Source organism: Rattus norvegicus, chromosome 6, assembly GCF_036323735.1.
Source record: "Rattus norvegicus strain BN/NHsdMcwi chromosome 6, GRCr8, whole genome shotgun sequence".
Lineage (NCBI taxonomy): Eukaryota > Metazoa > Chordata > Mammalia > Rodentia > Muridae > Rattus > Rattus norvegicus.
The window spans coordinates 112,969,335-112,982,967 of NC_086024.1; the positions used below are offsets into that span (position 1 = coordinate 112,969,335).

The window sequence follows — 13,633 nt, forward strand, 5'->3', positions numbered from 1 at the left end:
TGGGAAAGCATTTTTTATCTTGATATGCAACATTTTATTTCTATATAAAACACGCAAAGACTTTAGCTTTTGGAAAATTATCTTTAATCCCAGATTTGTATATTTCTTCCCATGTACCAAGCGTTGAATTAGTAGGGATATTGCAATCCATTCAGTACAAGGAAAATATTACAAAATATTTACAGGAAAATATTAAATATAACTCAATCACAAAAGTCAAGTTGGAATAATCTTTTTTCCTCCAGAATTTTCTACTCTAGTCCCCACTGCACATGAGTGAAAACGAGTAGCTAAGACCTCCCTTACAGAATTCCGAAAATAGAGAGGGGATGAGACGGAGGATGTGGTGGTTTCATAGGAAACGGGTTGGCAGCGTTCATTCCTTCACGTCCTGGTCGATTATAAAGAAACGCGTTGTGTGGGGGATCCCAGCAGGCAAACATTAGGAGGCTCCTGGAACGGGACTTGGACAACACCTGACAGTGGACATTGCTCTTCCCTCTAAGTTTAGCAAGAGTCTGTTGTTCCACAATCCAGTCCTCTGGAGAGAAGCCTGTCCTGGCAGGAGACTCTGTCACAGCAGCCCTTCCATCTCTTTCATAAACGCTTCATAAGCATCGTCCTTAGTTTGGGCTGAAGCAGGAAATGAGGGACCCCATCTTGGGGCTGCTTTAGCAATGGGCACAGCAGCCTCATCCTCCAACCTTCTTTGGAAAACAACATCATCTTTATTCTCACGTCGCACTCTCAGTGCAGTGGGCACGAACCGTGTGATGTCTGCCTTGGGATTAGTGATCTGGGGCTTGGCACTGATGGTCACTGTGGCTTTCTTCTCCATGGTGACTACACTTGCACCTTCTGCCTTTGGTCCCTGAATGAGGCTGGGCAGGGCAGTCACCACCCCTGGGTTGGGCAAGAGACCAGTTGTGTAAAGGGAAGGTGTAGCAGGTTTAAGAGGAGGCACCAAGGATGGGCAAATCATCCCAGGATGAGGAGGGATCCGTGGAAGTGCATGAGGAAGCCTTGGCAGAGGTCCTTGCTGGGGCTGAGGGGGTAGACCTGGAGGAGGACCTGGGGAAGGGCCAGGAGGTCTACCAGGAGGAGGTCCTTGAATTCCTGGCATTCCAGGTGGTCTCAGGAATGCAGTAGCCTTTGGAGGTGGCCCAGGAGGAGGGCCTGTAGGTGGTCCAGGAGGTAGAAGAGGTGGTCCTGGCATGGGAGGTGCTTGTGTCTGAGGAGGAATGGACTGTGGAGGAGCCTGGTGTTGTGAAGAGGCAGCAGTTGTGCCCTCAGAGTGGGAATCTTCTTTATCCTGCTTCTGCGATTGTTTCCACACTTCAGAACCTTTAGAGTCTTGCTCATCCTGCTCCTCTGAAAATTGCTCTACTCCCCGTCCTTCCTCAGGGATTTCCTGACCTGCCATTCGCAGCATCATGGCTTGAAGAGGAGTCAGCTCCTTTATGCTGTTCTTCCTTGATTTCCCAGGCTTATCAGCACATCGCACCCTCAGACCTGACCTTTTCTCTTCAGTCTTGTTGCTCTCAGTACCACTGGGGTGACTCTCTGAGTCCAATCTGTCAGGGTCTCTGTCCCCAGTACTCTCATGATGTGTATCTTGCTCCATGTCCTCCGGATAGCCATCCTCCTCCCTGGTGCTGGACATGTCCTCATCATGACCACGCTGAGCAAGCTCTGGGCTGTACAGCATGACTTCATCTTGTCTCTGAGGGGGAAGACCTAGAGCAAAGCCCTCTTTACAGCCATCCACCAGCAGAACTTGAGAAGGAGGAGGGCCAGGTGGAGGGCCGGGTGGTTTTCTGCCAGGGGGCAAATGTGGAACACCAGGACCCTGGAGAGGCAGGACAGGAACTGCTGGGGTTGGAGGCCCGTATGCTGAGGCTTTCCTCAGGATGGAGGGCGGCTGGGCACCAGGAAGGGGAATGTCCTGGATGAAGACTTTGGAAGGAGCATGGGGCATGTCTGGCAAAGGGATGCTCTCTAAGTCCACATGCTGAGCGTTCTTGACCGCATCAAAATACTGGATCCGTTGATTTCTCTTTTGTTCATACGCTACCTGTAGCTGTCTCAATTCTTTGTACAAATCTGGGTTTTCTTTTTGATAAAGGTGTAGAATTCTTTCAAACATTTCCCGCAGCCTTTTCAGCTTAGCTTTCAGTACTTTCTCATGCAGCTGTGGCTGTTGCACTGGGTTAAACGCCATTGCATCCAGGGTCTCCATGTCCCGGATAATCTGTTTGGGATCTTTCATCTTCAAAGCTGCAGCTCGGACCATCATGCGCTGTTTTTTGTTCTTTTTCAATTCTCTCTGCCTGGCTTCCTTTCTGGCTTGGTCTGTGGGGTTAATAAACTTCCCACTCTTGGTGGAGGATGTGGATCTTCGTCCCATGTTGACAATATATTTGATATATATTTCCTCTTCAGTAAATAAAAAACAGAAGGACCGCCGAGTCCTTTCTGAGAAGGGGCCTTCTCTCCCTCTGTGTCCACCACCCAGGCAAGGCGATCTAGAAACCTCGAACCCTGGAAAGAATTCTTTTTATCAAATTTATGCTCACAGCATCAAATTGTATAGCTTAATAAAAATTTCATCTCATCATTACGGTTAGAAAGATATACAAAAAGAGCAGTCTAGGGCTTCATAAAACAATAAACTCAGATACCATTTTAAGAGATTTTTAAGAAATTTAGAGTGATCAAGACTATAAGGTCATTTGTGTTTATCAGGGCCTTAGTACAGCACTAGACCCCTCACAAATATGCACCACCACACTTTGAATGGACATGCTCAAAACAATAAAGAAAAAGTAACAAAAACTTGTGTTCAGAGCTCCAGATATTGCTCCCTGGTTGAAAGCACTGACTTTTCCTGCAAATGTCCTGAGTTCAATGTCTGGCAACTGCATGGTGGCTCCCAACCTAATGTGTTCAGGATGCCCTCTTCTGGTGTGTCTGAAGACAGCTACATTATGCTGATATAAATAACTCTTAAACTTTTGTTCAGTTCATGAAATGAATGAAAAAGGGAAGAAGCCACACGTTTTGTTATTAAGTTCTACTAGGAGACACAAAATAACACATATGCAATTAACATTGACAAGACAGTTACATGGAGTCCTGGGCCATCCAGAGAAAACAAAGAGCAAACAGAAAGTTCAACTTCATCTCTTTAGATGTGAGAAAGACCTAGTGACAAACCAACTGACCAGAATAGGACAAAACTAATAAAAAGAAAACCTGGAAAAACATTCCTCAGTTCATTTTGTGTTGGCTACCTACATCTGGTGTGGGTCCTTCCCTTAAGAGTGGTTTTGTAAACAGTGAGACTCCATTGGAGAAAATTAACTTTTCCTCTGTGAGCAGTTACTGGGGATAGTGTCTGGAACCAAACTACACAAGAACAGCCCATGCCCTGAACGACTGACCTGCTTCTCCAGACCGTTTTGCTCATTTTCATAAAGGACATCTAAAAACACTAGTGAGAGCCACCTGAACCTTTGTGATTGCCAACTTGGCCATTGTGAGATTTGTCTTTTCACCACTGCTGAGGTAAGCACACAATACACACTGTACCCCTGGAATTTTTCTTGTGGGCAAGCATTTCTAGTTCTACCTTCCTTTCCCCTCATAGTCCTACTAATCTACATCATAGTGCCTGAAGAAGACTCCGATATTTGGCACCTCTAACACTTAGCACAACTCACTTATTTTCCTGTACCAAGACTAGTCCCACACTACTAAACATTATCTCTTGGTTCTAGTTTCATTTCGGTGGCTGTGGTTAAACTATTCCAGCAATACATAATTTACAAGGGAGGCGGGGGGGGGGGGGTAATCTGGCTTACAATTCCAGGATGCAGCACACCAAGAGATGTCAAGCCCGCTAGCAAAATCCCACACATAAAAGCAAGAGTGACTTGCTTTCTTGCAGAGAAGGAAGGAGGGAGGAAAGCAGGCAGGCAAGGCAACTAATGAAAGATGCCAGGTTTGAGCAGGCCAGTCGTCAAGGAACTCCTTAAGAATTTTTATCCATGGGGTTGCGGATTTGGCTCAGTGGTAGAGCGCTTGCCCAGGAAGGGCAAAGTCCTGGGTTCGATCCCCAGCCCCGGAAAGAAAAAAAAAAAAAGAATTTTTATCCATGGTTGACACCCGGTGACCTCTGCTCCACATCCTGGACACTCTGGGAAGAAAAATATGAAATACATGTACTCACGGATGCTTCTGTATTCAGGACCCAAATCAACATACCTGGTGAACTTCAGCTTCTCAGAAGAAGGAAGATCCTTTCTTCCCTTACTCTTTTTCGGTTGTCCTGACTGCCCTGGAACTCTTTGTATAGACCGCGTGGGCCTAGATCACCTATCCCGCGAGCCTCTACCTCCAAATAAACTCCAAGGTAGGAAGGAGAGAGTACTGTGTCTGGGCCTGGACAGAGCTTGGGTAGATATACCTTTCCCCAAAGCCCCGCCTCCACAGCGACGCCCCTCCTCCAACAAGGCCACACCTCGCGAGACTACCACATCCTGCTCCAAACAGAATCGAATCAGCACAACAAGGAAAGAAACAAAAGGGCAATTCTTACAACCCACAGGCTTGCTATGCTAATGAGAGACAGAAGAGTCTACATATGACAATGTTAAAATGATTAATGTGGGAAAACAGAAAGTCAGAGACCAAAACCTGGACTGGAGGATAGGAGACAAGGGATGGATCTGTGTTCTTGAGGTCAACTCTCCTTTTCCACAGAGGCATAGCATTTGGGGTGCTTGCACCATGATGAGCCCTCACTGTCCAGTGGAAATCTAGAGGAGAGCAATATTACAGTCACACAATTAACCCTAGCTGAAACCGAAGTTGGTACCAGGAACTTGGGAATTGCTATGAGAGGCACGACCATGCTTTTGTTGGAAGACTCTATTTGGGCACTTTGGTTTTGAAAGGCAGTGGAATGCTTTAAATGGGGCTCAATGGGCTATCTTAGTTGTAATATTGCAGGCCTTGTTATTCAGAGTGATCTGAATTGTACAGATGTGGACCAAGAGTTTTTAGCGGACAGGTTCTTCAGTAGGTGGAGAAAAGTCTATTTTTGTAGTATTTTGATGAACAACATGACTGCTGTCTGCCCCTCTCTGAACAGTCACCTTGAGGCTAAGAGACCCAGATTATTGCAATGACAAAGGAAGTCTCAGAAATTCCCATCATAGACCTTTTTCTCTGCCTATATCTCATGAAGGGCATTTGGAATATGTATAGCAAGATAAGAAAAAATATAGAGAGTTCTAGTATTAAAGAAATGGATTTGGATTCTGAGTTCAAGGATATTAAACTGAACTGGAGAGTGTGGAACTTGTAGCAAGATCCAGGCTCGGTGGTACACACCTTTAATCCCAGGAGATAAAGCCAATCAGTTCTCTGACTTCAAGGCCAGCCTGAGGCAGCAAGTTCTAGGTATCTCTTCATTAACCATTACCTGCTTCAAAACCAAAACAAACAAACAAGACCCGGAAAGGTATCTATTCTCACACAGATCGTGTTGATGACAGCTGTAGTCTGTGAGTCCCAACACACATAATTAGAAGGCAGTTTGATTCCTGTGCAGACCCCTTGGTGCTGCTCTAGAAATTTGGCAAGCATTTGACATTGAGCTAGGACAAGGAAGTAGGCTCACATAAGAATATTTACATTCGGGCTTATACAAAGATCAAGGTAAACAGTATGGAAGAATATGTAGGGAATCCTTTTATCTTGGTCATCCTGATAAGATCCTCCGTACAGTGACCAGGGACTTTGTTTGTTGCCTGGTTTGATCACATTATTTTTTGCCTTCCTTGACTTCTCTGTCCTTGATCTAAGAACTGACCCTATTCTTTACATGTACGTAGAATGGTATGAAAGCAGAGTGGAAAAAAATAAACCTGCTGCAGCCTCACAGTGTTCTCTGTTTGTCTTTTTATTTCCTTACCACCTCCCTGGAGTCCCTGGTTGACTGACTGAGCTGGCTTGGTCAGATTCCCCACCAGGGCCTGTGACCTCCCCAGCCATAGTCTTTTGACCATGTGCACTGTACCACATGGGACACTAGCATGGGGCTCGTGCAATACTCAGGGTAGAGTCCAGAGAATTTTAAGGTTAGCCAGGTAAAGTGCTCCAGGTACATTCGATTGCCTTGGGGTTTCTGTTGCTTGCAGCTGCTCAAAGATCCTACATTGATCTATGAGCATTTATCATAAGTGCTAGGTGGAAAAACAATGCCTTGGTGAAACAAAAAAAAAAATCACCATCAGAAAACCACAAATTTTACTCTGCAAGGAGCCATTCTACTCTAGAGACAGTAATGACAGTTAACAAGCTATAAAAGAGACACCACCACTGACAATTGCAGCTACCTTTTACCAAGGTAAGGACTATCTACAGAAAAGAATAGACTGTAGTTGAATCATCTCACTCTGTGGCCATGACCTCCAGAACAGTTAGTGTTGTTTGTTTATTTGTGGTTTGTGACAGGGTCTCATACTGGACTCCGGATTTTTTTCCTAGAACTCAGTATGTAGTCCACACTGGCCTGAAACTAGAGGCAAACCTCCAAATTCAGGCAAATTTAGTCCAAGTGCTGGATGCACAGGTGACCCACCCAAGAAATGCTCTTCTTTCTTTGGTGTTAGGGATGAGGAGACAGTGCCAGGGAGATTTCATCAACATCCCAGTGTCATGGAGCTGACGGATGTTAAAGACAGGCTGTCTGGCTGCCACACAATTATTAGAAGGTCTCTTAACTTAGTCTGTTCATTAAATTTGGCAAATTAAACATGTTCAGAAGATTGGCTGAGTGCAGTGGTGTCTGGAATTAACTGGTTATAACCAGTTAGAAGTTTCTTGCTGCTTGTGGCTGCACACCTTTAATCCCAGCACTCAAGAGGAGATAATATGACCCTCAAAATGAAATTGTTTTAGGGAAAAAAGAAATTTCCTCATCACTCTCATCACTATTAGAGAAGTATATGTGTGAAACCTTTGATTTGGAACGTGGTTTGATAATATTTATTAATTATGTAAATATTTATAACCCCGTCTTCATTCATGAGACCCAGTTTCCTGTATCTCCCAAGTGTTGAAATTAAAAATCTTTATTGCATCTTTGTTTATTTACATTTCAAATTTTATTCCCTTTCCCAGTTTCCCAGACATAAGCCCCAATCCCCTCCACTTCCCCTCCTTCTATAAAGCTGTTCCGCTCCCTTCCACCCCCCCCTCCGTCTTTCCCTCCCCTACACATTCCCCCACACTGGGCGTCCAACAGAAGCTGGACCGAGGGCTTCTCCTTCCATTGGAGCCCCAACAAGGACAACTACATATGCAGCTGGAGCCATGGGGCTGTCCATGTGTCCTCTTGGGTAGTGGGTTAGTCCCTGTGAGCTCTGGTTGATTGACATTGTTCTTTTAGCGTTGCAAGCCCCTTCAGCTCTTTCAATCCTTTCTCTAATTCCCCCAATCCCTGCCATTCTCAGTTTAGTGGTTTGCTGCTAACATTCGCCTCTGTATTTGACATACTTTGGCTGTGTCTCTCAGGAGACATCTATATCTGCTTACTGTCAGCTTGAACTTCTTAGTTTAATTGATCTAATCAGTCTTGGTGGCTGCATATATATATATGGTGTACAGGTGGGGCAGGCTCTGAATGACAATTACTTCAGTCTCTTTTCCAAACTTTGCCTCCATATATCCTCCTATGAATACTTTTGTTTCCCCATTTTAAGAAGTAGCGAAGCATCTGCCTTTGGTCATCCTTTTTCATGAACATCATATGCTTTGTGGATCGTATATTGAGTAGTTCAAGTTTTGGGCTAATATCTACTTATCAATGAGTGCATACCACGTGTGTTTTTCTGTGATTGAGTTACCTCACTCAGGATGATATTTTCTAGTTCCATCCATTTGCCTCCAAGTTTCTGAAGTAACTGTTTTTGATAGCTGAGTAGTAGTCCATTGTGTAGATGTACCACATTTTCTGTATCTATTCCTCTGTTGAAGGGCATTGGGTTTTTTTTTTTTTTTCCAGATTTTGCCGATTTTAAATAAGGCTGCTATGAACATAGTGGAGCATGTGTCTTTGTTGTATTTTGGAGCATCTTTTGGGTATATGCCCCGGAGGGTATAGCTGGGTCCTCAGGTAGTGGAATGTTGAATTTTCTGAGGAACCTCCAGACTGATTTCCAGAATGGTTTTACCAGTTTGCAATCCCACCAACAATGGAGGAGTGTTCCTCTTTCTCCACATCCTGGCCAGCATCTGCTGTCACCTGAGTTTTTTTTATATTAGCCATTCTGGCTGGTGTGAGGTGGGATCTCAGGTTTGTTTGATTTGCATTTCCCTGATGACTAAGGATGTTGAGCATTTCTTTGGTACTACTCAGCCGTTTGATATTCCTCAGCTGAGAATTCTTTGTTTTACTCTGTACCCCACTTTTAAAGGGGTTGTTTGGCTCTCTGGAATCTATCTTTTTGAGTTCTTTGAATATTTTGGATATTAGCCCTGTATCAGATGTAAGATTAGTAAAGATATTTTCCCAATATATTCGTTGCTGTTTTGTCCTAATGACAGTGTCCTTTGTCTTACAGAAGCTTTGCAGTTTTATGAGGTCCCATTTGTCAATTCTTGATGTTGGAGCATAAGCCATTGGTGTTTTGTTCAGGAAATTTTCCCAAATGTCCATGTGTTCAGGACTTTTCCCCACTTTTTCTTCTATTACTTTGGATGTATCTGGTTTGATGTGGAGGTCCTTGTTCCACTTGGACTTAAGCTTTGTACAGGGTGATAAGCATGGGTCGATCTGCATTCTTCTACTTGCTGACCTCCAGTTGAACCAGCACCATTTGCTGAAAATGCTATCTTTTTTCTATTGGATGGTTTGGCTCCTTTGTCAAATATGAAGTGAGCATAGGTGTGTGGGTTCATTTCTGGGTCTTCAATTCTGTTCCCTGATCGACCCCCCTGTCTCTGTACCATTACCATGCAGTTTTTATCACTATTGCTCTGCAGTACTGCTTGAGGTCAGGGATGGTGATTCCCCTGAAGTCCTTTATTGTTGAGGATAATTTTCACTACACTCTTTTCTTTGTTATTCCAGAAGAATTTGGAAAGTGCTCTTTCATACTCTGCCAAGAAATGATTTGGGATTTTGATGGGCATTGCATTTAATCTGTAGATTGCTTTTGCCAAAATGGCCATTTTTACTGTATTAATCTTGCCAACCCATGAGCCTGGGTGATCTTTCCATCTTCTGATGTCTTCTTCAATTTCTTTCTTCAGAGACTGGAGGTTCTTATCATCCAGATCTTTCACGTCCTTGGTTAGAGTCACAGCAAGGTATTTTATGTTATTTGGGACTATTGTGAAGGGTGTCATTTCCCTAATCTCTTTCTTTGCTTGTTTATCCTTGAGTAGAGGAAGGCTACTGATTAGTCTGAGTTAATTTTATACCCAGCCACTTTGCTGAAGTTGTTTATCAGGCTTAGTAGTTCTCTGGTGGAACTTTGTTGTCACTTAAGTACACTATCCTATCATCTGCAAATAGTGATATTTTGACTTCTTCCTTTCCAATTTGTATCCCTTTGACCTCCTTATGTTGTCTGGTAGCTCTGGCTAGGACCTAGAGTGCTATATTGAATAAGTAGGGAGAGACTGGGCAGCCTTGCTTAGTCCCTGATTTTAGTGGGATTGCTTCAAGTTTCTCTCCCTTTAGTTAAATGTTAGCTACTGGATTGCTGTGTATGGCTTTTAGTATGTCGAGGTATGGGCCTTGCATTCCTGATCTTTCTAGGACTTTTATCATGAAGGGGTATTGAATTTTGTCAAAAGCTTTTTCAGCATCTAATAAAATGATCATGTGGATTTTTTTCTTTGACTTTGTTTACATATTGGGTTATGTTAATGCATTTCTGTATGTTGAACCATCCCTGCATCTCTGGGATGCAGCCTACTTGGTCACGTTGGATGATCGTTTGATGTGTTCTTGGATTCGGTTTGCAAGAATTTTATTGAGTATTTTTACGTCCATATTCAGAGGGGAAATTGGTCTGAAGTTCTCTTTCTTTGTTGGGTCTTTGTGACTGCTAGATATCTTGGCAGAAACACATCCCAACTCAATGGGGGCCCAGACTCCCTAGCCATAGCATACTCCCTTATACTTAAATCCCTACATGAGAGAGCACAGAACACAATACCCTTTGATTCAGTGGATGAGATATAATTGCCCACCTAAACATACAAAGCCATATACACATTCATCCCTTAAGAACATTCATAACATCCTGTATAAACACAGAGTGGAATCTTTTTTTTTTTTCGATATTGCCCATTCTTTTTTCTTTTTTTCCATCTTTATTAAATTGGGTATTTCTTATTTACATTTCAAGTGTTATTCCCTTTCCCGGTTTCCATGCCAACATCCCCCTAACCCCTCCCCTTCCCATTCTATATGGGTGTTCCCCTCCCAATCCTCCCCCCATTACCATCCTCCCCACAATAATCCCGTTCACTGGGGGTCCAGTCTTGGCAGGACCAAGGGCTTCCCCTTCCACTGGTGCCCTCACTAGGCTATTTATTGCTAACTATGCAGTTGGAGCCCAGGGTTTTTCCATCTATTATCCTTTATAAGGCTGGATTCATAGAAAGATATTGTGTAAATTTGGTTTGTCATGGAATATTTGGTTTCTCCATCTATGTTAATTGAGAGTTTTGCTGGATATATAGCCTGGGCTGGCATTTGTGTTCTCTTAAGGTCTGTATGATATCTGCCAAGTATCTTCTGACTTTCATAGTCTCTGGTGAGAAGTCTGGTGTAATTATTATAGGTCTGTTTTTATATGTTACTTGACCTTTTTTTCCTTACTGCTTTTAATATTCTTTCTTTGTTTTGTGCATTTGGTGTTTTGACTATTATGTGACAGGAGGAATTCCTTTCCTGGTCCAATCTATTTGGAATTCTGTATGTTTATGGGCATCTCTTTAGGTTAGGGAAGTTTTCTTGTATAATTTTGTTTAAGATATTTCCTGGCCCTTTAAGTTGGGAGTCTTCACTCTCTTCTACACCTATTATCCTTAGGTTTGATCTTCTCACTGAGTCCTGGATTTCCCAGATGTTTTGGGCTAAAACCTTTTTGCGTTTTACATGATCTTTGATGGTTCTTTCAATGTTTTCTATGGCTTCTTCTGCCTCTGAGATTCTCTCTTCTTTTGTATTCTGTTGTTGATGCTTGCATCTATGACTCCTGATCTCTTCCCTAGGTTTTCTATCTCCAGGGTTGTGTCCCTTTGTGTTTTCTTCATTGTTTCTATTTCCATTTTTAAATCCTGGACAGTTTTGTTCAATTCCTTCACCTGCTTGCTTGTGTTTTCCTGTAATTCTTTAAGGGATTTCTGTGCTTCCTCTTTAAAGGCTTCTACTTGTTTACTTGTGTTGTCCTATATTTCTTTAAGGGAGTTATTTATGTCCTTCTTAAAGTCTCCATCATCACCATCATCATCATCATCATCACCACCACCACCATCATCACCATCATCATCATAAAATGTGATTTTATATCTAGATCTTGCTTTTCTGGTGTGTTTCAATATCCAGTATTTGCTTTGGTGGGAGAGTTGGGCTATGATGATGGCAATTAGTCTTGGTTTCTGTTGCTTAAGTTCCTGCACTTGCCTCTCACCATCAGGTTGTCTCTGGCATTAACTTGTCTTTCTGTCTCTGACAGTGGCTTGACTCTCCTGTAGGCCTGTGTGTCAGCACTCCTGTAGACCTGTTTTCTTTCAGGCAGATCTGGGAGCAGAGAGCTCTGTTCTCAGGTGTGTAGGCACTCCTGGTGCCTGGCTTTCAGCTGTTGGCACAGGCAGAAACCCAAATGGTCCTTCCCCTGACTGTTCCTAGGTCCCTGGGCCCAGGGGACACATATGGTACTACGTGATTTCCTTTTGGATTGATTATGTGGGCAGAGACTAGTGTTCTCTGATTTCTCAGGAGTGTTCATATGTCTGAGGTTCCAGCTCTTTTCCCCCCTGAGATTTGGGTACAGTGACCTGTGTGACTGGCTTAGTTCAGTTTTGGGTGAAGGCTGGACCCAGCAGGTTCCTGTGGCTGACTGCTCCTATATTCCTGCATCCAGAAGCACTATGCAGTTTCCTCTTGGGCTAAGGATGTGGGGGAGGTGGGAAGAAGTGGTGGACTGTCCTGGGGTCTCAAGATTGTTCAGACTTCTGGGTGTTCAGCTCTCTCCCCCATGGGATTTGAGTGCAGGGAGCTGTTGGATCAGTTCATTTCAGTTCAGGGCATAGCCAGAAACCAGAAGTGCCCTGTCCCAGAGGACTTCTGCCTTTGTGTGTTCTGAGTCCACCTGGCAGGTCACTTGGAGCAGAAAAATTGGTTTTACCTCTGCTCTCAGGTGCTCCTGGCAACTGGCTTTAGACTCTAAGCCCAGGTAGAAATCCTAGGGGGCACAGATGTCCCTAGACACTTTCCTCTTGGGTTGGGAATGTGGGTAGAGAGTAGCATTTTCTGAGTTCTCAGGAGTATCTGCACTTCTGTACAGGGAGCTGTGTGATTGGGCTTGTGGGTTTTAACAATTAACCCTGCCACCTTCGGTACCCACCCACTTTAATAAAGAAACCAGAATTGTTCTGGAACTCCCAGAAACACAAACTTGACAGGATCCTTTCCTCAAAATTAAATGTTATAGTCTCTTGTTTTTTTCAGAGGGCATCTTGAGTATGTTGCCAAGGGTGGCCTTAGTGCCTGGACTCAAGGAGTTCTCCTGCCAGTGTTTCCACACCGCTGGGATTACAGGTGTGTGTCATACTTGAATACAACTTAAAAAAAAAAAAAAACAAACCAACCCTTGGCAGTGCTTTGAGTGAAGACTGTCAAGCATGCCTATTGCAGCAAACATTTTAGTAGCAAAAACGGAGGAATGAGAGTCTGGAGAGTTTGGCTCAGTGACTAAGATGGCTTGCTGCTCTTCCTGAAGACCAGATATTTGCTTCCCACTGTAACGGCCTCCAGACCTTAGCACAGCTGACTTCATGGTGGAAGTCTCATGCAGGCCTCTTCACTGCACAGAGACAGCACCACCTGCCTAAATGAAAACAGGGAGCTGGGGTTGGGGATTTAGCTCAGTGGTAGAGCGCTTGCCTAGCAAGCACAAGGCCCTGGGTTCGGTCCCCAGCTCCAAAAAAAAAAAAAAACCAAAAAAACAGGGAGCTAATCCACCCAGTGCACAGTTCTGGGAAAGTCTCTCAATGTACTCACCTTGCTTTTTGGCTTCTATCCTTTGGCTTCTGGCTGACTGTTTTCCTCACTAATGTGTGTCAACCCAGGATGTGGTTTTGTGCTAAAAATCTCCTGAGGAAAAGCTCAGGGCTACACCAAGATCCTCAACACCAGCCGGCTATTAAAGACTTTCTAGGGCTGGAGAGGTGGCTCAGTATTAAGAGCACTGACTGTTCTTCCAGAGGACCTGAGTTCAATTCCCAGCAACCACATGGTAGCTCACAACCATCTGTAATGAAATCTGATACCCTCTTCTTTGATGGCATCATATGTAATTATATATAATAAGTATATTAATCT

General features: G+C 43.7%; 1 protein-coding gene across 1 annotated transcript; it reads right to left on the bottom strand.

Annotated features, from left to right (window-relative positions):
- Positions 1-31: 31 nt before the first annotated feature.
- Positions 32-2,819, bottom strand: LOC120103588 (WW domain-binding protein 11-like). The gene has a single exon (XM_039113342.2). The coding sequence runs from the start codon at positions 2,405-2,407 to the stop codon at positions 575-577; it is 1,833 nt and encodes a 610-aa protein (XP_038969270.1). The 5' UTR covers positions 2,408-2,819; the 3' UTR covers positions 32-574.
- Between the last annotated feature and the right edge of the window lie 10,814 nt (positions 2,820-13,633).